This window comes from Apus apus, chromosome 1 (assembly GCF_020740795.1).
Source record: "Apus apus isolate bApuApu2 chromosome 1, bApuApu2.pri.cur, whole genome shotgun sequence".
NCBI lineage: Eukaryota > Metazoa > Chordata > Aves > Apodiformes > Apodidae > Apus > Apus apus.
Window position 1 is genome coordinate 205,149,637 of NC_067282.1, and position 24,011 is coordinate 205,173,647.

General features: G+C 52.5%; 1 protein-coding gene across 6 annotated transcripts in view; it reads left to right on the top strand.

The window, feature by feature from the left end:
• The window catches only part of FBH1 (F-box DNA helicase 1), a 35,327-nt gene that overhangs the window by 4,211 nt on the left and 7,105 nt on the right, over positions 1-24,011 (top strand). For 4 of the 6 annotated variants that reach the window (XM_051612125.1, XM_051612132.1, XM_051612117.1 and 1 more), the window contains 15 exons: positions 100-285; positions 2,736-3,286; positions 4,917-5,047; positions 5,982-6,117; positions 7,172-7,362; positions 8,797-8,910; positions 10,394-10,488; positions 13,205-13,373; positions 15,050-15,278; positions 16,102-16,189; positions 16,538-16,624; positions 18,116-18,252; positions 19,996-20,095; positions 20,267-20,388; positions 23,267-23,342. In XM_051612125.1, the coding sequence (XP_051468085.1) occupies positions 100-285; positions 2,736-3,286; positions 4,917-5,047; positions 5,982-6,117; positions 7,172-7,362; positions 8,797-8,910; positions 10,394-10,488; positions 13,205-13,373; positions 15,050-15,278; positions 16,102-16,189; positions 16,538-16,624; positions 18,116-18,252; positions 19,996-20,095; positions 20,267-20,388; positions 23,267-23,342 (2,412 nt within the window). The remainder of the gene's footprint in view (positions 1-99; positions 286-2,735; positions 3,287-4,916; positions 5,048-5,981; positions 6,118-7,171; positions 7,363-8,796; positions 8,911-10,393; positions 10,489-13,204; positions 13,374-15,049; positions 15,279-16,101; positions 16,190-16,537; positions 16,625-18,115; positions 18,253-19,995; positions 20,096-20,266; positions 20,389-23,266; positions 23,343-24,011) is intronic. The other 2 variants (XM_051612139.1, XM_051612155.1) reach the window with 2 other exon arrangements.

Sequence of the window (24,011 nt, forward strand, 5' to 3'; positions counted from 1 at the left end):
CTCAGTTGGAGGCCTGGATTGTGTCTCCTGTTGTTTGCTCACAGGTTTTTTGGGGGGTTTTGGGGTGTTTTTTTTTTCTTTCTTTGCATGTTGGTGAAGCCAAGAAGCTGTTCAAGATAACCCGCCTCACGGCCGATGACTGCGAAGCTCTTGCCCGGAGCCCAGAAGGTTCATCCTCCCTGACACAGCCTTTGAGTCAAAGAAGAAGTAGAGGAGATGTCAACAGGGGCCTCCATCCCACCCACCGGCCACCAAGAGGCAGGCTGGCTGGGAATCCTTTGAAGGGTGAGGGGATTTGGGGGAGAAAAAAAGCGTTTGGAGGGTGTGGAACAAAAAGGGGGTTGTGCTATCTGTGGTTGGGCTGGGGCTGAGAGGAGAGCAATGCCAGGGGAGGTGAGTGCAAATGGGAGAAGTGTTGTGTGGCAACATGTGAGCTGACTGTGTCCTGGGCTGTCACCAGCAGGGTGACCAGCAGGGCCAGGGAGGGGATTGTCCCCTCTGCTCTGCTCTGCTGAGACCCCCCTGCAGGGCTGGGGCCACCTCTGGGGTCCCCAGCACAAGAAGGACATGGAGCTGGTGGAGAGAGGCCAGAGGAGGCCACAGAGATGCTGGGAGGGCTGGAGCAGCTCTGCTCTGGAGCCAGGCTGGGAGAGTTGGGGTGTTGAGCCTGGAGAAGAGAAGGCTCCAGGGAGACCTGAGAGCACCTTCCAGGGCCTGAAGGGGCTCCAGGAAAGCTGGGGAGGGGCTTGGGACAAGGGCAGGGAGGGATGGGAGCAGGGGGAAGGGTTTCCAGCTGGCAGAGGGAGCTGGAGCTGAGATGTGAGGGAGAAATTCTGGGCTGTGAGGGTGGGGAGAGCCTGGCCCAGGTTGCCCAGGGAAGCTGTGGCTGCCCCATCCCTGGCAGTGTTGAAGGGCAGGTTGGATGGGGCTTGGAGCAGCCTGGGCTGGTGGGAGGTGTCCCTGGGCATGGCAGGGGGGTTGGATCTAGATGATCTTTGAGGTCATCATCTCATCACCTCTGTGGCCTCCTCTGGACTTGCTCCAACATCAGGCACTGTTAATGATGTGACTCCAGCTTCTAGATGCTTTTTTACTTACTACTAACACAGTTTACTTGCTACTACACAGGGCTGCAGAAGTGTTGCTGAGCACTTAACAGGTGTGAATGATTTTTCCTGGGAGTGGGAAACATTGTGATAGTGACACGGGTGTCAAAAGTGCCAAAGGGCTTTTGAGAACTGGTAAGATTGAGCTGATCAGCACAGGGTGGGGCTCAGGGCTGGAGCTGAAAGTGAAAGAGCTGTTTGCCAACAGCTCATGGGACAGGGTCAAAGGCCCAGTCTCAAACCTGTGTAATGACAAAAGGTGTTACCCACACACACAGGAGTGGGCAAGGAGACAGGTAGAAAGCAAAGAAAAAAACACCCTGATTTATTCCTGAGTGCTTTGGCCACTGAGGAAGGTGAGACTTGGGAGCATGTTGGTGTTTCCCTGGGAGGCTTGGGAATCTCTCTGTGTCTTGGTCTGAGCTGACTCACTTCACAGAAAACATTGCTGGTGAGCCAGGACAAGACATCAGGGTCCTAGACTCTCTGCTCCTGGACATGCTTTTCTTTTCCATATGAGCAATATCTTTGACTATCTCACTTTGACAGACCCTCAGATCTTAAGTGCTGCAGGTTTTAGGGTGTTGGATTTGGACATAAACACAGAGGCTGTTCTTTTTTAAGCAGCAAATAAGACCTCTTGAAACAATCCCTGCATGAGCACCCAGAAATCAAATGCATGAAAAGCACCAGTAGCTGCTTGTGATTTTTTTTTTTTTTTCCTTCTCTTAGTGTCCCTGCATGGCAAGGGGGTTGGAACTAAATGATCTTCAAGGTCCCTTCCAACCCAAACCATTCCATGGTTCTGTGATCAGCATGTTTTGCAGAAGAGGAGCAGGACAGAATGGGTAGTGTGAGTGCTGGAAGGCTTTGTGTCCTCCTTGGACTGTCTGGCTCTCAAGAGAAAGGGGAGGCTGCTGAGAGAGACTCTTGCCAAGTTTCAGTTTCCTTTTTCCTCTCCAGTGGTTTATGATGTTGTAGCCAGGAAATACCTGACAAGAAATGGCTGCTTATCCTCTTCAAGGCATCCATCTCCCTTCTCCTGTGGTAGGAGGAGCTTGCTGGAGGTTTGGGACCCTTCTCCTGGTGCAGAGCAGTAGTTAAACCCTGAGGCTTTTCTAAAATCTGAAGTGTCCTTCTCATTCACTGGGTTCAGGACAATAAATAACTGGTGGGAGCCCAGCCTGAGGCACAGCACAGCAGCTCAGGTCTCATGTTTGCTTTCCTCCCTCTTTCTGTTTCTTTGGCTAGTTGGGAACATCTGCCATGAAATCTATTCTGTGTCTGTCCAGCACTTCTCTGCTGTGTTGGGTAGCTGAGGGTTGTTGATCTCAGAGGTTGTTATGGAGATCAGATCTTCCAGAAGCTAGTGGAGGAGTCAGGTGGACCTTGAGAGCACCCAGATGACAGGGGCAATGCCAAGAGACCAGTGCCATTCTGTTGACTTCCAGAGGTTGCCAGAGAAGCAACATGGAGCAGGACAGTTCAGCTGTGGTCACCTCTGTGAGGAACCCCATGGAAATAACTACCACCTTACACAACCTCTGGTCTCCTTGTTAGCTCAGTTAGGAGCAGTGCACTTGGTGCTTCTTTCTGTTGACTTCACTCATGTTCTTCTTCTTTCTGCAGGCCAAGGTCAGCAGAAGAGCATCATGGATTTCTTTGGGGTCTCTCAGACACGACAAGTCAGTGCCAGTTGGAAGAAGAGCAGTAAAATCAAAGAAGAGCTGCTGGATCCCATCTTCAAGGAACCTACTGATTCCTTCAGCAAAGTCTCCACTGCAGTGGAGACCAGCTGTGATTCCTGCTCCTTTCTGGAGGATGAGGACTTTGTACCAGCTCCCAGGAAAAAGCCCAGAAAACCACCTCTGTCCACTGCATCTGCAGCTGTTCACAAGCTAGAGCAGGACTTGTGGGGTGAGCTTGAGAAGAAGCCAGTTGTGGTTCATCCTGAACACAGCCAGATCAAGGAGGAAGTAGATGATATGGACATTGAGCCAGTCCCTGATGCACACTATGGACTCCTGGGGACTCGGAATTGGGAAGTTCCTCAGGGAAGTATTGAGGAGCTGCCTGTTGAAGTCCTGAGGAACATCTTTGCTTTCCTGCCAGTGACTGATCTGTATCAGAACCTGAGCCTGGTGTGTCGCTGCTGGAGAGAGATAATCAGTGATCCACTGGTGAGGACTCTGGTGATCTTGATTTGAGCCTGACCCTTCTCCTCCTGCTCTGTTCTGGGTTAGTCTTGTGGCTGCGTGTGTTGCTGGAGGAGCATAGAATCATGGAGTGGTTTGGGTTGGAAGGGGCCTCAAAGATCATCTAGATCCAACCCCCCTGCATGGGCAGGGACACCTCCCACCATTCCAGGCTGCTCCAAGCCCCATCCAACCTGCCCTTCAACACTGCCAAGGATGGTGCAGCCACAGCTTCCCTGGGCAACCTGGGCCAGGCTCTCCCCACCCTCACAGCCCAGAATTTCTCCCTCACATCTCAGCTCCAGCTCCCTCTGCCAGCTGGAAACCCTTCCCCCTGCTCCCATCCCTCCCTGCCCTTGTCCCAAGCCCCTCCCCAGCTTTCCTGGAGCCCCTTCAGGCACTGGAAGGTGCTCTCAGGTCTCCCTGGAGCCTTCTTTTCTCCAGGCTGAACACCCCAACTCTCCCAGCCTGGCTCCAGAGCAGAGCTGCTCCAGCCCTCCCATCATCTCCAGGGCCTCCTCTGGCCTCTCTCCAACAGCTCCTTGTCCTTCCTGTGTTGGGGACCCCAGGGGTGGCCCCAGCCCTGCAGGGGGGTCTCAGCAGAGCAGAGGGGACAATCCCCTCCCTGGCCCTGCTGGTCACCCTGCTGGTGACAGCCCAGGACACACAGGGTGGTTTCTGGGCTCCAGCACATGGTGCTGGCTCCTGTTGAGCTTCTCCTCACCCAACACCCCCAAGTCCTTCTCCTCAGGGCTGCTCTCCATCCATTCTCTGCCCAGCCTGGATTTGTGCTTGGGCTTATCCTGACCCCTGTGCAGGACTTTGCACTTGGCTTGTTGAGCTCCATGTGGTTTGCACAGGCCCACCTCTCCAGCCTCTCAAGGCCCTGGATGACATTCATGTTCTCCAGAATGTCAACCACACAACACAGGACATGTCCAGCACTCAGCTCTTTATCAGCACAGTGTGTTTTCACCCTGAAGAGATGTGTAGGACACATCATGTGCTCACTGTGCTCAAGTCCTCTCCCAAGGCTGTTCTTCACCCTGTAGCACAATCTCAAAGGCATCATCCTGCCTGCTTTTCCCACATGAGTCCAACCAACAGGATCTGGGAGACCAGGGCTTCAGGGATACATGGATGTTAAGTACTCAGCCCCTGCTCAGAGCAGATCTGTGCAACAGGGTTATTGAAAACTCTCCTGGACACCACCTTGTGTAACCTGCTCTAGGTGAATCTTCTCTGGCAGGTGGGTTGAACTAGCAGATCTCCAGAGGTCCCTTCCAGCCCCAACCATCCTGTGATTCTGAGTTGAAAATACCCTCATTCCTTTAAGAGTTTGACATTGGAAACTAAATCTCTGTCACCCTTCTCCTGCCATTCCAGAAAAAAACAGCCCCTTCTAGACAAGTTTGCAGTCTGTGAGGAACAAGCCTTTCTCTCCATCCTCTCTTTCCTTCCCCATCTCATCCCAGGTACCCGTTTCCATCAAACCAGAGGGAATTTTTGAACTCCAGGTCTGCTCTGGAAGTTCTCTTGATTAGTTTATGGCCAGAAGAAACCTGGTTTCCAAGGCTCTGAGCTGAAAGATGCTGGTATGTGCTTCCCATTCCAGTTCATTCCTTGGAAGAAGCTCTACCACCGGTACCTGATGAAGGAGGACACGGCCCTGCGTGGAGTTGAGCAGATCTTGCAGGATTTTGCCATAAAAAAGGAGCAGGAAGAATGTGTGTTGGGGCTGATCAGGTGAGTCCACTTCAGCACTTAACGTTGTACCTGTAGATCCTCAGACCTTCCTTGCTTTGGGGTCTTCTACCATTTTATCCTGTTGCTGGGAGAGAAACGGGGTTGTCTTCTAAAGAGGTGGGAGATGTACAGGAAGATGAGGAAGACACAGTAAAATTCACCAGTAGGGTTCTAGAAATAGCTCTTGGAGTGAGTCCAGAGGAGGCCCCAGAGATGATGGGAGGGCTGGAGCAGCTCTGCTCTGGAGACAGGCTGGGAGAGTTGGGGTGTTCAGCCTGGAGAAGAGAAGGCTCCAGGGAGACCTGAGAGCACCTTCCAGGGCCTGAAGGGGCTCCAGGAAAGCTGGGGAGGGGCGTGGGGCAAGGGCAGGGAGGGATGGGAGCAGGGGGAAGGGTTTCCAGCTGGCAGAGGGAGCTGGAGCTGAGATGTGAGGGAGAAATTCTGGGCTGTGAGGGTGGGGAGAGCCTGGCCCAGGTTGCCCAGGGAAGCTGTGGCTGCCCCATCCCTGGCAGTGTTGAAGGGCAGGTTGGATGGGGCTTGGAGCAGCCTGGAATGGTGGGAGGTGTCCCTGCCCATGCAGGGGGGTTGGAACTGGATGATCTTTGAGGTCCCTTCCAACCCAAACCATTCCATGATTCTGTGACATACCGGAGTCAAGTTTGGTTAAGAGCAAGGTAGATCCATCTTCTGGAAGGAGACTTTTCAACTAAGGGCTTGAGTATTGAAGCCCATGTCTGTGGGAGTTTCTTGTCTGTGTGGCTTCAGGCACAGGAACTGGGGTTGGAAATCCCAGCTCAGCACCATGAGCCTCACAGCAGGGACAAGTTACCCTCAACTGCAGCCTGCCTGCTGGAGCTTTGGAGAAGGCATGTTTGGAGGATGAACACCCCTGGTGAGGCTTCTGAGGAAATGCTGCTGTTCCTGTTCTGTGCAGGTGTGTGTCTGCCCTACCCACCAGCCAGAAGGTGGATCCCAGTGAGGTTCTCCAGTGTCTGAAGAGCCATCACCTCTTCTCAAAGGCTGAAATCTGTGTTGCCAACAAACTGCCACATTTGCAGAGCAGGACAAGGGTAGGTTTAACACTTATTAACTGGTCTGTGTCACAGGTTTAACAACTGCTGGTGTTTTGAGGTCATATCTGACTTTCTGTATCAAAAGATTTTCCCTTTGGGCTGTTACTTGCTGCTAGTCAGGGTGACTGAAGAGGATTTAACTGTTCATCAGGACATAAGTGATGTTTTCAGTGTGAAAGAAGAGTTTTTGCCTCCTGAAGGCTCAGAGCTTTTTGCTCACTCCTCCTTGACAATCTGCAGAGGTGTGTCCACACAAACCTCATGAAGTTCAGAAAGGCCAAGTGCAAGGTCCTGCCCGTGGTTGAGGGCAATCCCAAGCAGAAATCCAGGAGAATGGATGGAGAGAAACCGTGAGGAGAAGCACTTGGGGATGTTGGGTGAGGAGAAGCTCAACAGGAGCCAGCACCGTGTGCTGGAGCCCAGAAACCACCCTGTGTGTCCTGGGCTGGCACCAGCAGGGTGACCAGCAGGGCCAGGGAGGGGATTGTCCCCTCTGCTCTGCTGAGACCTCCTGCAGGGCTGGGGCCACCTCTGGGGTCCCCAACACCAGAAGGACATGGAGCTGTTGGAGAGAGGCCAGAGGAGGCCCCGGAGATGCTGGGAGGGCTGGAGCAGCTCTGCTCTGGAGATAGGCTGGGAGAGTTGGGGTGTTGAGCCTGGAGAAGAGAAGGCTCCAGGGAGACCTGAGAGCACCTTCCAGTGCCTGAAGGGGCTCCAGGAAAGCTGGGGAGGGGCTTGGGACAAGGGCAGGGAGGGATGGGAGCAGGGGGAAGGGTTTCCAGCTGGCAGAGGGAGCTGGAGCTGAGATGTGAGGGAGAAATTCTGGGCTGTGAGGGTGGGGAGAGCCTGGCCCAGGTTGCCCAGGGAAGCTGTGGCTGCCCCATCCCTGGCAGTGTTGAAGGGCAGGTTGGATGGGGCTTGGAGCAGCCTGGAATGGTGGGAGGTGTCCCTGCTCATGCAGGGGGGTTGGAACTGGATGATCTGTAAGTTCCTTTTCAACTCAACCCAGTCTGTTTTTCAATGACTTGATTCTTGTCAATGTCCATACCAGCTTGAGACCCTGTGGGCCATAATTGCAGCCATGGTGCTGTTTTCTGATGGCGTCAGCGACATCCAAAAGCTGATGGTGTGTCTGCTCAGACCCTGCTCCACCCTCACTGTTGTGGATGTGACTGAGACACTTTACTGCATGGCCACCCTGCTGTGTGCCATGAGAAACAGGGACATCCCCATCACTAACAGGTGAGGAAGGGGGGAAATGCTGCCTGCCTGCCTGCTGCTGCTAGGGATGGGGACATTTCATACCCATATTTTCAGCCCCTCAGGACAAGAAGGACATGGAGGGGCTGGAGCGTGTCCAGGGAAGGGCCCCGGAGCTGGGGAAGGGGCTGGAGCTGAAGGAGAAGGGGCTGGAGAACTTGTGAGGAGCAGCTGAGGGAGCTGGGGGTGTTGAGCCTGCAGCAAAGGAGGCTGAGGGGAGACCTGCTGGCTCTGCAGCTGCTGAGAGGAGGTTGGAGCCAGGGGGGTCGGGCTCTGCTCCCCAGGAACAAGCGACAGGACCAGAGGGAACGGCCTCAAGTTGTGCCAGGGGAGGCTGAGGTTGGATCTGGGGAACAATTCCTTCCTGGCAAGGGTTGTCAGGGCCTGGCCCAGGCTGCCCAGGGCAGGGGGGAGTCCCCATCCCTGGAGGGGTTTCCAAGCCCTGGAGATGGTGCTGAGGGACATGGGGCAGGGGTGGCCTTGGCAGGGCTGGGGGAACAGTTGGACTTGAAGACCTTTAAGGTCTTTTCCAACCTAAATAATTCCATGAACTCAGGATGCTTATTTGGCCTGTCAGTGATTGAGAATTGCTGGCTACAGTCATGAACTTGATTAAACACCTGCTGAAGATGTGGCAGACAGGGAGTTTTCTCACCTGTGGTCAAAGTCACCCTCATTCCATCTTCTGGAACAATCTAGGCTGGAAAAAATAGGAACAACTACATTTCTTCTGCCATTACCTCGTCAAACCACTCAACCTTTGTGATTTAGGGCCTGAGGAGGAAATGTCCTCAAGGAACAGTCTGGTGCCTGTTTGCAGCTCTTAGTGAGCCTGCAGGTCACCTAATGTGAGACAGAAATCTGCCCTGGAGTGTCACCCAGGGTGACAACTCTTCAGTTAGAAGAACAAAGCTGCACTAAAAGAGAGAAAACCACAGTGGTGTCAGCCTTGATGTGCAATGGAGGTCAATTTTAAACCAGCTAACAAACTTGTACAAAATCACCACAAGACAGTTGGTGGGACTGGTTCAATTTAGAGGCCTAAACTGGGCCCAGATTTCCTCTCAGGTTCCCCCAGACTCTGTTACTAACAGTGGTTCAGGAGAGCAGAAGGATCCTGTGGACTCTGAGCCCAGGTCATGTCTGCATGACAAGGCCTGGAACACAAACCTGGCAGGAGGGAGGGAGAGGCCACAAGCAGAGCTGTCCCTGAGGTGCCTCCTCAGTCACTTTTCAAGGTAAATCAGGGCTTTGAAATATTAATATTGTCTCCTGCAGCTCCCTGAGCTCTTGGTGGCTCCATGTATCATTCTGTTGGGGCATTCCAGATGTTGGCAGTCCCTTAGGTGGCTGCAGATGTTGAGTTTGTCACGGATCATTTCTCACTGGTAGTTTCTCTTTTGTCCTTTTCACCAGGATCCATTACAATATTTTCTACTGCTTGTATCTGATGGAAAATGCTTCTGTGACTGTGGAGACCGTAAAGGAGGAGACAGGGGCATCACACTGTGGACAAGATTTATGGTCAAGGTAGTTCTGTTTTAGGTGATCCAAGCAATGCACCCAAGTACTCAGGGCCCTGGTGGAGTCCTGAGCCTTGGAGGGGGAGCAAATGTTTCATGGCAAGGGCTGGTTGACAAGACTCTGAGATTTATAAGGACTATGAGGAAGGATTGGGTGGGGAGAGCCTGGCCCAGGTTGCCCAGGAAAGCTGTGGCTGCCCCATCCCTGGCAGTGCTGAAGGGCAGGTTGGATGGGGCTTGGAGCAGCCTGGGCTGGTGGGAGGTGTCCCTGCCCATGCAGGGGGGGTTGGAACTGGATGATCTTGAAGGTCCCTTCCAACCCAAACCAGTCTGGGATACTATGAACACAGGAGGGAATTAAATACCAGCTGCAGGATAATGATTTGACTCCTGTTTTCTGGATTCTGTTGGATAAATTACACACTAATTATTTTTTTTATATGTATATATATATAGTTGTAACAAATCAGCACTGGTTGGTAGGTACACCAGCAAGGGAGGTTTTAACATAGGAATTAAATCACAGGTGAACAGTTGAGCAACCTGGGCTGGTGGGAGGTGTCCCTGCCCATGCAGGGGAGTTGGGACTAGATGATCTTTCAGGTCCCTTCCAACTCAAACCATCCCATGATTGTATATTTGGTTTTGGTGCTTCTTGGTTTCCAAACCCTGTCGTTCTAGCCCTCCATTTGAAGTCTTTTCCTGAGCAGACTTGGCTTGTTCAGTGAAAAATGTGTCCTGGGGGCAGCCATCCCACTGCCAGCTGAGAAATGTCAAGGGAATTTAAACAAGGCAGGACCCTGTGCAAGGAGGTGGTTCACACTGTTGGCTGATCACAGGCTTCAGACCTTTGTGAATAAAACAGTTGCACTCCAGCCAGAAGTGCTGGATGCTTTTCTTAATGTTAATCAAAGCTCTGAGCTCCCCTGAGAGGCAGGGATAATTGATCTGCCCTCCGTGCTGAGAAGTGGGAGAGCAATTTAAAGATACATCCTCTTGGAAGCCACAAAACATCCCAAACCCAAATTGCTTTTTGTTTTGATTAAGTCCAAGGAGCCAGGGTGCCAAATTAATTTTTAAAGCATGGCATGAGCCCTTGAGAAGATCTTTTCCTGTGTAACCTTCCCCCAAGGTTTACTTTTTCCTTTTACTATCACCAGTCTTTTCTTACTCCTTCTTCTTCTAATTTGCACAACAACCAGGCTGCTCCAGTGCCACCTTCCTGCTTGTGGGATGGGACAAACCATTCATTGGTTTCCATTGATGTCCCATCCCTGGCAGTGCTGAAGGGCAGGTTGGATGGGGCTTGGAGCAGCCTGGGCTGGGGGGAGGTGTCCCTGCCCATGCAGGGGGGTTGGAACTAGATGATCTTCTAGGTCCTTTCCAACCCAAACCATTCCATGATTCTATGATTCTGCCACTGGTCGATTTGTTGATGTGGGAGGATTTGTTTTCTTGATGACTTTTGCTCTTGTTTTGTTTATTTTTAGTAGCAGGCCTGAAATAAAGTTGACCCATGAGCAGCTAAGGATTTTGAATCACAAAATTGAGCCTGGTCAAATAGTGAAAATTATGGCATTTGCAGGTAAGAGCCACACATTCTGTTGTAAGAAAAAATGCACAACCTCAAATTCTGCTCCTGCTTTCCCTGCTCCTTCTGCCCAAGGAGCTGTGTGGGTTCCAGGGGATCAACCTTCCTGCACAGCCTCAAATTCTGCTCCTGCTTTCCCTGCTCCTTCTGGCCAAGGAGCTGTGTGGGTTCCAGGGGATCAGCCTTCCTGCACAACCTCAAATTCTGCTCCTGCTTTCCCTGCTCCTTCTGCCCAAGGAGCTGTGTGGGTTCCAGGGGATCAACCTTCCTGCACAACCTCAAATTCTGCTCCTGCTTTCCCTGCTCCTTCTGGCCAAGGAGCTGTGTGGGTTCCAGGGGATCAACCTTCCTGCACAGCCTCAAATTCTGCTCCTGCTTTCCCTGCTCCTTCTGGCCAAGGAGCTGTGTGGGTTCCAGGGGGATCAGCCTTACTTGTAGTCAAGACCAAAAAAGCAGAGCAAGGTTTTGCAGAGAAGTGGGGATGGGAAGCATGGGAGGGGGGTTGCTCCCTTACAAGGTGGTTAAGGGTCATATTTGGACAGGAAACCCAAAGAGAGTGTTTGGACACTGTTGTAACTGCCCAGAGCATCTTGTCAGGGAACCCAGGAGTGGAGAATCAACTCTCCATGTCTTGCTTAGTCCTTCTCTGAGCCTGTTTCACAGCATTATTGTCCACAGGCCACTAGGCAGAGTCACTGGTCCTTGTTTAGATTTAGCATCCCTGGAGGAGCAACAGGAGCCAGGAGCTCTGCTGCACTTGGAAAAGGGGAGTTGCATAAAATGGAGGCAGCCTATTTCAAAGGAAACCATCTCCCTCCACCTGCAGAGAGTTTCCTTTTCAGACACCCCCCTGGGAGCTCGGGGCTCACGTGGGTCTGCCAGAGCAGACTGGCAGAAGGACACGTGCTCCTCAGCCCCACAGCACAGAAGCCATTCGTGGTGGTTTCCTTCTGTCTGCACAAAGGTTTGTGTCTCTGCAAAGTCTTTCTACTCCAGGCCTGGGGTTTTAAAGCTTGAGAGACAGAGAGCAAGTGAATCATAAAGGGAAACTGAGGCAGGCACCCTGAGATGGAGCGTCCTGCTGCAGTCACTGTGCCCAAGTGGCAAAGCCAGGAATGTTCATGAGCTTTGACAGGTTCTGTGGGACCACAGCAAGGCAGGGCAGAAAAAGAGCTTGAGGGGTTGCTGGCAGAAAGCATAAAAGAGTGATAGTCCTTCTTCAGATGTGTGGATGAGGGTGCTTTCCATAGCATCTGTTAGTGAACTGCAGGGGAAAGGAGGCCTCGGGGTGGAGAATGTGATGGCACAAAAGCTAAAGGTGTCTCTACATCTGAGTTCCTTGGAGAAGGTCTTGGAAAGGATCTGCCTTAAGATCATTCTCTCTAGGGGGTCTGTTGGAGGGTCAGTCTCATGGGGAAGCTTGTGCATGAAATATCACTGAGGAATTCTGGTTGGAAAAGACCTCCAAGATCCCCCAGTCCAACCCTTCCCCAGCCCTGCCCAGTCCCCACTGCCCCACATCCCTCAGCACCATCTCCAGGGTTTGGAAACCCCTCCAGGGATGGGGACTCCCCCCTGCCCTAGGCAGCCTGGGCCAGGCCCTGACAACCCTTGCCAGGAAGGAATTGTTCCCCAGATCCAACCTCAGCCTCCCCTGGCACAACTTGAGGCCGTTCCCTCTGGTCCTGTCGCTTGTTCCTGGGGAGCAGAGCCCGACCCCCCTGGCTCCAACCTCCTCTCAGGCAGCTGCAGAGCCAGCAGGTCTCCCCTCAGCCTCCTTTGCTGCAGGCTCAACACCCCCAGCTCCCTCAGCTGCTCCTCACAAGTTCTCCAGCCCCTTCTCCTTCAGCTCCAGCCCCTTCCCCAGCTCCGGGGCCCTTCCCTGGACACGCTCCAGCCCCTCCATGTCCTTCTTGTCCTGAGGGGCCCAGCCCTGACCCCAGGATTCCAGGTGTCCCCTCCCCAGTGCCCAGCACAGGGGGACCATCCCTGCCCTGCTCCTGCTGGCCACCCCAGTGCTGACACAAGCCTCACTTGGCCCTGCTGGTTTTACAGTTGGACTCAATGATCTTAAGGGTCTTTTCCAACCAAAATGATTCTATGATCTGTGCTGGGATCTGCTTTGCCCACCATTCACGGGTCATCTGGCAGGAGTGTCAACAGCAAGGTGACAAAACTTGCTGACGCCGTGTCACCACTGAGGACCTGAAAAGGGGCAAAGAAGGAAATGTGCAGAGTCTTGTCTCACGTTCTTGTCACGATTACAATTTCAGGAGTGAAGCAGTTTTGCCACGGGGTGTGGACAGGGCTGTCCTGCAGCAAAGTGGAGTGAGGGAGAGCAGCATTCGTGGGAGATGTGACAAGGAAATGAGCTCATAAATCATTCAGAAGAGCAACATCAACATTTCATTTACCCATTTGTCTTTCAGGAGAGGCAGCACCTTCACGTACACTCAGACTTCTAGAATACTGGATGAGGAAGTGATACATTTTTTTTTTAAAAGCTTTTAGGCTGCAGACTGTAATTATTCAAAGCTCCTTTGCTCCACAGCTGCTCTTTTCCCTTGGGCCAGTGAGTAAATCCCCTTTGGCTGCAGATGGTCCTGCTGTGCAGTTAGGATGGCAGGAGGGGGAAGGTGAAGCTGAGGAGCAGTGTGTGGATTCATCCCTTCCTGACTCTGGCTGCTTTTTGTTTCCTTCTGTTCCTCAGGTACAGGAAAGACCACAACCTTGGTCAAGTATGCAGAGAAGTTTGCTGATCTGAATTTCCTTTATGTGACATTTAACAAGGCTATTGCAGAGAAGGGGAAAAGTGTCTTCCCCAGCAACGTGACGTGCAAGACTTTCCATTCCTTGGCTTTTGGGAGCGTCGGGAAATAGTGAGTGAGGGGGTTAGATTCATGGAGTCATCTTAGAGTCATGGAAGGGCTTGGGTGGGAAGGGACCTTAAAGATCATCCAGTTCCAACCCCCCTGCATGGGCAGGGACACCTCCCACCAGCCCAGGCTGCTCCAAGCCCCATCCAACCTGCCCTTCAACACTGCCAGGGATGGGGCAGCCACAGCTTCCCTGGGCAACCTGGGCCAGGCTCTCCCCACCCTCACAGCCCAGAATTTCTCCCTCACATCTCAGCTCCAGCTCCCTCTGCCAGCTGGAAACCCTTCCCCCTGCTCCCATCCCTCCCTGCCCTTGTCCCAAGCCCCTCCCCAGCTTTCCTGGAGCCCCTTCAGGCACTGGAAGGTGCTCTCAGGTCTCCCTGGAGCCTTCTCTTCTCCAGGCTGAACACCCCAACTCTCCCAGCCTGGCTCCAGAGCAGAGCTGCTCCAGCCCTCCCAGCATCTCCGGGGCCTCCTCTGGACTCTCTCCAACAGCTCCATGTCCTTCTGGTGTTGGGGACCCCAGAGGTGGCCCCAGCCCTGCAGGGGGGTCTCAGCAGAGCAGAGCAGAGGGGACAATCCCCTCCCTGGCCCTGCTGGTCACCCTGCTGGTGACAGCCCAGGACACACAGGGTGGTTTCTGGGCTCCAGCACACGGTGCTGGCTCCTGTTGAGCTTCTCCTCACCCAACACCCCCACGTCCTTCTCCTCAGGGTTTCTCTCCATCCATTCTCCTCCCAGCCTGGATCTGTGCCTGGGATTGCCCCCACCCATGGGCAGGACCTTGCACTTTCTTTTTTCAAGGCAATGGAGCAGGGAAAGGACAAGGCAGGAGAGGACAGCCTGGTATTTAAAGTAAGACTCCAGGGTTTGAGGAAGGAAAAATGATGGGTGAAATGATTCCTTTCACCTGCCTCAAGCCAGGCTGTGATTTGTGGCTTCCAGATTCCTTCAGGTTGGATGTGCCAGTGATTTTAGCATCCATGTGAGCCTGGGGAAGCAGCCTCATTGCCCTGCTCTGGTAGGGACTGAGGGTTTGGATGATGCTCCCAGGCACATGGTGTGATTCTAGGGGTGCCCTACAAAGGGACAGGAGTTGGACTGATCATCCTGAGGGGTCCCTTCCCATTCAGTTTATTCTATGATTCTGTGACATAAACCCTGTTGCTGTTTTGGGGCTGTTCATCCTGCCTGGATGCTCAAGGAGCACTTCACAGGGAAATGAAAAACCACTGAAAATGGCTTTTTCCCCATTTCCCATTTCCACTTCAGTGGTCCAGCCACTCTAAATGCTGCTTTTCTTTAGCAGAGAAGGGGTTTTGTTAACCTGAGTTGTTTTAATGATGCACTTTCTGGCCAATTACATTGACACATCCCAAGGGCAGACAGAGGGAAGAAGAGGGGAATCCTCTTACCTTGCTCTGAAATAATCTGTAATTGCAGGGACAAATGATGGGAATATCTCTCTGGCTCAACTTTGAATTTAGGAAAAAGGTTGTGCTTCCACCAGGAATATAGTGAGGACAAAGATGTGCAGATTCCACAGACACTCCATTACCAGGTCAAAGTGGGTGTGTAAAACAGGAACTAAGAGAAGCAAAACTGAGCTTGTTTTTCCAGTAGACTTTTCATGTGTAAACTCAACATGTTTCTTTTCTTCTCTGTCATCTGTGGCACAGCTATAAAGACAAAGGCAAGCTGAACTTCTCCAAGATGTCAGTTCTCTCCATCAGTTTCCTTCTCCAGAACCGTGAGGGACAATCTCTGTACATCAGAGGGAAAACAGTCTCACAGACTCTGGAAACCTTTTTTGCCTCCTCAGATGAAGAGATCTGTGAAGAGCACACCCCTGTTTGGTTCAAAAGCACCCACGGTGAGAAAAAACTTGTCACTGCACAAGAAAAGAAGGTGAGTGTCTGAGATGAAGCAAGACATGGGCTGCAAGGTTTAGAAGGGGCTGTAGTTATCCCACATTTCTCACAGCTCCTGGATGTTTGTCCTTCAGCTGTAAGAACTGATTGTCAAAATAGGTGGGGTTTTTTCTTTCCTTTGGTGACCAATCCAAAGGAACTGGAACCTGTTTGTTCTCCCTTTTTGCACAGATGTCTGGAGAGATTATCACTGTCTCTGCTCAGTGCAGAGAAAAAGAGATGAGGCTGCATGTGTGGCCACCAGTGCCTGAGCAGTGTTGTGACATGACATGTCAAGACAATAAACAACTCTGTGGTCATTCTGAGAGCCAAACCCCAAAATTCTCCTTCAGAGCCCAGACATCTTAGCAGCACTTCAAGGGTACAACTGACATGGCAAACAAGTTGGGCTGGGGTTGTGGAGAACATCAGCCTGGCTGCTCCACCTTGGTCACATCTGATCAGATCCAGTCCACCCAGCAGAAACCCAACTTGCAGCTGTAATTTCTGGCAGGGAAGAAATGAACAGTCTCAAAATACAAGGTGTCTTTAAGCACCTGGCAAGTTGTCCAGAGAAGGCAAAATAATCAGGTGCAGAAGTTAGGGAGGGGTTGTGTTACTCTGTCCTAAGAGCTGAGCCCAGGAAATGTTCTTTTCAGGGAGGTGCATTGGGAAACCTGTGCTGAGGAGAAGCTGTTAGCTGGGGGTGACACAGAAGTAGGAGGAGAAAGGTTTCAGAGAAGCCTTTCAAGACCTGCTCTGCCTGGACTGCTTCTCTGCTCCAAGGGATCTATCCAAACCCTTTTGTGTTCCATTTCTAGATCAATGTGCAAGAGGCAAAAGAGATATGGCACAACATGAAGAAGCTGGATGGAGATGTAGAGAAGAAATACAAGATAACTTGTGATGGTAAGAGAGTAAAGGTGTCAAGTGCCTTAAGATAAAAACCTGTAGTAGAAAACTAAATGGATTCCTACTCATTTTTTAGCAGCCTGGGCTGCTGGGAGGTGTCCCTGCCCATGCAGGGGGGTTGGAACTAAAAGATCTTAAAGGTCCCTTCCAACCCAAACCAGTCTGGGATTCTGTGATTATTTCTGGCTGTGCACCAGGAAATGATGCACCTTCCAAACATCATCCAAGGAAAGAAGTAGGGCCAGAAACATTTAATTTTTTTTTAAAAGAAGAGACTTGCTTTAAAGATCACAGTGGTTTATGATGGGAAAATGACCCTCTCACTGCCATGCCTTGTTCTTTCAGGGTATTTGAAGCTCTGGCAGCTCAGCAAGCCTCAGCTCTCAGGATATGATGTGATTTTTGTGGATGAAGCACAGGACTGCACCCCAGGTGAGTGGTGACAGGAGCCAGAGCTGCAGCCTTCAGTTTGCAGGGAGGTTGTTCCTGTGCTCAAAGGTGTCTAAGAAGTAGCACCAATTAAAAAAAAAAACCTGCTGCCCTCCCTTCCCCAGACATCACTTTAAAACTGACCCTTTGCTTGGTCCCAGATCCTTGCAAATTCATGAGGGCAGCTTCTAAGCAGGCTTCAAGAGGATATGTCCATCAGGTTGAGGGTTTCCTTTTAGATGCTTTGGGTATCCAGACACACCTTCCAGACCCTTGTGCTGGTGCTTTGCTGCCAACAGGGACAAACAAGCCCAGCATGGCCAAGGACATGGTTTATTACACAGACATGCAGGTGGTTCAGCCACCAGAACAGCAGAGCTGCTCCAGCCCACCCTGGCATTGGCCTTGCCCATTCCTTGCACCATCCCTGGGATTCCTGAGACATGTGGCAGAAATCTGCTGGCTCGTTTGTATTTTGCTGGGAATATGGGGAATATTTCTGTGTTGCAGTGCAAGTTGGGTTGGTTGTGCACAGGGATCTAAGGGGACTTGACCTGAGTGCTGAGGAGCAGAAGAGGGGGAGGGCAGCAGGAAGCCTGTTTTTTGCAACAGGTATTAAATCAGCTCAAAGGCTCCATCAGCCCATCTCCCACCTCTGCTCCCTGGAGACCTGGTCTCAGAATCATGGGAGTTGTAAAAGACCTTTAAGGTCTTCAAGTCCAACTGTTCCCCCAGCACTGCCAAGGCCACCCCTGCCCCGTGTCCCTCAGCACCATCTCCAGGGCTTGGAAACCCCTCCAGGGATGGGGACTCCCCCCCTGCCCTGGGCAGCCTGGGCCAGGCCCTGACAACCCTTGCCAGGAAGGAATTGTTCCCCAGATCCAACCTCAGCCTCCCCTGGCACAACTTGAGGCCGTTCCCTCTGGTCCTGTCGCTTGTTCCTGGGGAGCAGAGCCCGACCCCCCTGGCTCCAACCTCCTCTCAGGCAGCTGCAGAGCCAGCAGGTCTCCCCTCAGCCTCCTTTGCTGCAGGCTCAACACCCCCAGCTCCCTCAGCTGCTCCTCACAAGTTCTCCAGCCCCTTCTCCTTGAGCTCCAGCCCCTTCCCCAGCTCCAGGGCCCTTCCCTGGACAAGCTCCAGCCCCTCCGTGTCCTTCTTGTCCTGAGGGGCCCAGCCCTGACCCCAGGATTTGAGTTGAAATGTTTGGCTGTGCTCTCACAGCAATTGCTCTGCCAGCATCACTGAGCCTGGGGCAGGTAGAAGTGAACTTGAAGGGCTTTCTGAGATGTGGAAGAACATTTGTAGGGCTCCCAGTCAGCCACATACTTCCTTTTGCTTCTCCCCATCGTGTCACCCTCCACAGTGTTGACCCTCTTCTTCAGTGCCACGAGTCATCAGGCATTTAAGGTGACCCTGTGCAGGCAGGAGATGCTGGGCAGGTCTCTCTTGGTTCATGAGCAGCCTCCCCCCTCATGCTCCCATCTTTTCCTGCAGCCATCGTGGACGTTGTGCTGTCACAGAAATGTGGGATAATCCTGGTAGGAGACCCTCACCAGCAGATCTACACCTTCCGAGGGGCTGTCAACACCCTCTACTCAGTGCCTCACACCCACATCTATTACCTGACCCAGGTAAGATGAGACTTTGCTGCTGTTCCCAGTGATCCCAGCACTAGGAAAGCCACGTGGCTCGAAAAGTGGCTACTGGGGTAGAGACCTCAGTGTGTGGGTTTTTTGAAGGAGATCCCCTCTTTTCTGGGTGAGTTCTCAGCTCCAGCTGAGTGGAGAAGGGCAAATATTCTCCTGGCTCATGTTGCCAGTTGGTTACAACACTGAGTCTGTGCAGAGAGGTGGAGCTAGAAGCAAAGAGGTGAACTTTGTTCTGGCAGTGACCTCCTGGAAGTGAAACCACATCAGTGATCCAAGGGCTGGAGCAGCTCTGCTCTGGAGACTGGCTGGGAGAGTTGGGGTGTTCAGCCTGGAGAAGAGAAGGCTCCAGGGAGACCTGAGAGCACCTTCCAGTGCCTGAAGGGGCTCCAGGAAAGCTGGGGAGGGGCTTGGGCCAAGGGCAGGGAGGGATGGGAGCAGGGGGAAGGGTTTCCAGCTGGCAGAGGGAGCTGGAGCTGAGATGTGAGGGAGAAATTCTGGGCTGTGAGGGTGGGGAGAGCCTGGCCCAGGTTGCCCAGGGAAGCTGTGGCTGCCCCATCCCTGGCAGTGTTGAAGGGCAGGTTGGATGGGGCTTGGAGCAGCCTGGAATGGTGGGAGGTGTCCCTGCCCATGCAGGGGGTTGGAACTGGATGATCCTGAAGGTCCCTTCCAACCCAAACCTGTCAGAATTTCCCCCTCACATCTCATCTCAATCTCCCCTCTGCCAGCTGGAAACCCTTCCCCCTGCTCCCATCCCTCCCTGCCCTTGTCCCAAGCCCCTCCCCAGCTTTCCTGGAGCCCCTTCAGGCACTGGAAGGTGCTCTAAGGTCTCCCTGGAGCCTTCTCTTCTCCAGGCTGAACACCCCAACTCTCCCAGCCTGTCTCCAGAGCAGAGCTGCTCCAGCCCTCCCATCATCTCCGGGGCCTCCTCTGGATAGTTCCTCTCTCAGAGAAACTTGCAACCAGCTCCTGAGCCACAGTGGCCACCAAAACACCCATCCCAGCTGCCCTTGTGCTGTGCCAGCCTTGCCAAGGGGCAGGATCCAGGGCCAGGCACAAAGGAGCAGGAACTGCCTTTGTTTGCCACAAGCTGTGACAAGTCTTGGGGCCAGCCTTGCATCACCTCCCCTCTGGCATGTTTTGGGTGAGATTTTCCACTTCTCTCAGCTGGGGGAGATGTTGTGCTCAGCCAGGCCCTGGTGGCTTTACTGCACAGGGTTGGTTTTATTTTTTAGTGAAACTTAATTAAGGCTTTGACCTCACAACGTTTTGGCTGGTGGCCCCAGATCTACAGGTGAGGAAACAAGAAGGAGCAGCCTCCAGGCCTGCTCAGCTGCTCTGCTCTGCCCTGCCACCTCTCCAGCAGCCCAGCAAAGTGAGGGACCTGGTTGCTTTCCCACCACCTCAGGGTCCTGCCCTGCTGCAGGACAGACCTGCCACATCACCTTAACTTCCTGAGGAGCCCAGCAAGGGCAGCTGTTGGGGTGGAGGGCTTGGAAAGGACATTTTTCCCCTTCTGCTTGTCCCATCTCCTGTTCCCTCGGGTGTAGGAGTGACCAGAATTCCTAGGAATAACTTGAGGGAATTTGGGTGTGTTTTTTTTCTAAGAGAAACCTTGTCCAGAAGGTTGGTGGGAATTGTCTCGCTCCATCTGTAGGAACACTTGGGTAGGTTCTAACATGTTCCTCTTCTTTTCCTGCTGTTCCCTTCCTTTTTTTTTCCACCTAGAGTTTCAGATTTGGCCCTGAAATAGCTTATGTTGGAGCAACCATTCTGGATGTCTGCAAGAGGATCAGGAGTAAGACCCTAGTGGGTGGCAACCAAAAGGGTAAGTCGTGGTGGTGGCTCCCTGGGCCCGGCTTCATTCAGAGCCTGGGAGTTACAGGGCTTGGGAATGCTCACCAGAGGATCTCAGGATTGATCCTGATTGGTGAAGATCTTTGGGTTTAGATACTTGGCTTCCTAACCACCCTGGTGAACTGGGAATCTCTCCATGCAGGGGATGTGAGAGGCCTCATGGAAGGGAAGAGAGCCAGCTTGTCACGGAGCAATTTTAACGTGTTCGAGGACGCTGTGAAACTTACTGGGAGAGAGAGGCCAGTTAAAATCCACGTGATTGGGGTAAGGGGAGGTTGCCAGTGTGTCCTTCATGTCCCAGCCTCATGTCTCTGAACCTGTTGGCACTTGTAGCAGCAACACCTACCTGTGGCTTGAAGTGGGATCTGCTGTCTGTCGCAGGTTGGAAACTCTTAGTTGGAGGAGAAAGCAACAATCTGTTTGAGTCACAGGGTGGGGGGGTTGGAAGGGCCCTCTGGAGATCATCTAGTCCAACTCCCCTTGCTAGGGCAGGATCATCTACAGTAGATCACACAGGAACTGGAATTCACTGGAACAGGTTGCCCAGGGAGGCTGTGGAATCCCCCTCCCTGGAGGTGTTGAAGGGCAGGTTGGATGAGGCTTGTGCAGCCTGGGCTGGAGGGAGGTGTCCCTGCTCATAGCAGGGAGGTTGGAACCTGATGGTCTTGAAGGTCCTTTCCAACCTTCACCCTTCCATGATTCTATGAGCATGTCCAGACCAGTTTGGAGATGTCTCCAGAGAAAGAGACTCCACAGCCTCCCTGGGCAGCCTGTCCCAGGGCTCTGTCACCCTCACTGCAAAGAAGTTCTCCCTGATGTTCAGCTTGAACCTCCTGTGCTCCAGCTTGTGCCCATTGCCCCTTGTCCTGTCACTGGACACTGCTGAGAAGAGTCTGGCCCCATCCTCCTGAGACCCCCTGGAGATGTTTATAAGCATTTAAGAGCCCCCTTGTTGTGGCTGGGGAAGAGTTCTTTGGAGCAGTTGTTTTCAACTCTCCCTTTTTAGGCTCACCTGTCCCTTGTTTCACCAGAGGAGGTGGCAGCAGTTCCAGTCTGCTGGATGGAGCAGGGGCAGGGGACAGAGGGCTGCAACAAGTGGCTGCAGGGATTTGCATTAGATGAGCAGAGTGTTCCTGCATTAGGGAAATAAAAATTAGCTGTAATTGAGCATAAAGATCAATGAAGGGCATTTGGGTCTGACCTGAGAGAATAAACATCTGTCCTGCTCTCTTGAGACACAATGATTGAACCTAGAGGTGACCTCTGTAGATGCCACAGAGGGTTATGCTGTGCTCATTCCTCATTTCCAGTCCTGGTTTTCTATCTCAATGCACCCAGGAGAGCCAGGGAAATGGGGGCACCAGCCTTTTTTAGGGGAGGGCAACAGGGATTCCCAGCACAGCTGAATGTTAACCCCTCGAGGGAGCAACAGTCCTGAGGTTCAACTTGGTTCAACAAGGACCAAGTGCAGGGTCCTGCACTTTGGCCACAATCACCCCCTGCAGCACCACAGGCTGTGGGAAGAGGGGCTGGAGAGCTGCCAGCTGAGAGGGAACTGGGAGCACTGGTTGACAACTGGTTGGACACGAGCCAGCAGTGTGCCCAGGTGGGGCATCCCCATGGCATCCTGGCTTGTGTCAGGAATGGTGTGGCCAGCAGGAGCAGGGAGGTGATTCTCCCCCTGTGCTCAGCCCTGGGGAGGCCTCAGCTCCAGTCCTGTGTCCAGCTCTGGGCCCCTCACTGCAAGAAGGGTCTGGAGGTGCTGGAGCAGCTCCAGAGGAGACAACGAGGATGGGGAAGGGGCTGCAGGGAAAGTCTGATGAGGAGAGGCTGAGGGAGCTGGGCTTGTTCAGCCTGGAGAAGAGGAGGCTCAGGGGGGACCTTCTCCCTCTCTACAACCACCTGAAGGGAGGTTGGAGTCAGGGGGGGTCGGGCTCTTTTTCCAGGCAACCAGTGACAGGACCAGAGGGCCTGGCCTGAAGCTGCTCCAGGGCAGGGTTAGGTTGGATATCAGGAAGCACTTCCCCATGGAAAGGGTGATCAGACCTTGGAATGGGCTGCCCAGGGAAGTGGTGGAGGCACCATCCCTGGAGGTGTTCAAGGACAGGCTGGAGGTGGCACCTGGTGCCCTGGTCTGGCTGATGTGGTGGTGTCAGGTCACAGGCTGGGCTTGATGATCTCAGGGATCTGCTCCAGCCTCAATAATTCTGGGATCCTGTGATTCCATTTGCACTGCATTTTCACCTGCCAAAAGCAGCCACGTGGCTGAAGAAGCAGAGTGTGCCTGAGCTGCAGAGTTTGTTGATCCAGCTCCACATTTCAGGACCCTCAGAGAAATCATTGGTCTCCAAACCCTGAATCACCAAATGGAGTCATCAAATCATCACCAGTGACTGAAAGGTAGAAGCACAATGAACAGTTGTCCTAGTGCTGAAGGTGTTTGAGGAAGAGCTTCATATTTTCCATTTTGAGGCTGGTATTTTAAATTTTAATATTTCTTTTCCCCCAAAAAAGCTGCAAATTGTAGTGGAGTGAGTGTTGGAACTGGCTGCCCACTACCAAAAATCTCACCTGCTTTTGCAGTTTGGATTCAGTCTGAATTCAGTTCTTTAGGTAGAACAAACTAAACTGAATTTAGAAGCTAGGGGGGGAAAAAATACTTTCCAAAAGTACAAAGAAGTCAAAGCAAAGCCTTTTTGTTTCAGTTGACTGTGAAACTGAGACTTTTCTAGTCAGTTTAGGAAGTTTATCTTCATTGTCATGGCCCATCACTTCAGGTAAGAGGATGCAGTCCTGGAGCTGGATTTTGAAAGCTCCAGTGACCAAAACCAAACCCTTTTTCTTGTTAGCAACAGAGAAAACATTACAGAAACCATTTTAGTTTGTCTTTGCAAAGCCTTGGAAGGTAAATCCTGCCATAGCTGGGTTGTTGTGCCCAGCAGGCAGTGCCCGGTGCTCTCCTCACTGTCCATGGATCATCCTTGCCTTTCATTGTGCTCCAGCCCCAGGGATTTCAGGAAACCCAACCCTGCATCTTCAGCCCCTTGTTCCCTCCCTCTGAACACCAGTATCCACTGGGCTGGAAACCCCAGGCCTCACTTTTCCTCCCTGTAGATGAAGATAAATCATCGTTTCATTTCAGGGGCTCGAGCGCTTCGGGCTGAGCAGGATTCATGACATTTGGAAGCTCAGTCAGCCTGCAGAGGAAAGGAGAAAAGGTGAGTCCATCTCCCCCTCCTCTCCCTTGGCTCTCACCCTCCCTCCCTGCAGCAGCACAGATTGTTTCGTTTTGCTGCTGGGCTGGAAAGCAGGAAGCCCCTTGCTGGGTTACTTCACATTTCCTCCTGCAGGTGCCTGTTGAGAGGTGACTTCCCAAGGGGAGTGTCACAGGTTGGGCTTTTCCTGCTGCTTCAGGGGCTGATGTTAATACCAGAAACACCAAAACTGGGGGCTCTGTGTCCCCTCTCCAGCTTTCCTCTGCCATGCCTGACCTTGAGTGCAAGAGCCCAGTAAACTTCATGGATTGGGATTTCCCCCCCCCCCCCCTGTATTTTCTGATTTTGCTTCATTTTTAATTTGTTTTAGGCTTTTCCTGCTTTGCTTTGGGTTTAAACCTGGTGTGTGGAATGGTCTCTCTTTTTCTTTCATCATTTAGGAAAGAAATAGTTCATATAAAATCTCCTTCTGCCTTGGAGGCAGAAGGCAGGTGTTGTTATTTATGGGGCACAGAGACAACCAAAGGGCTTGCTGAGCTGCCACAAGTGGGTGATGATAAGGGTGTTGTTACTGGTTCTTTTTGCAAGGTGAGCTCCCTGGAAAACTCCCTGGCACCTGGGTAAAGAGAGAGAACAGTGCAGGTTGGAAGGCCCTGGGGCTGGCTCTGCCCT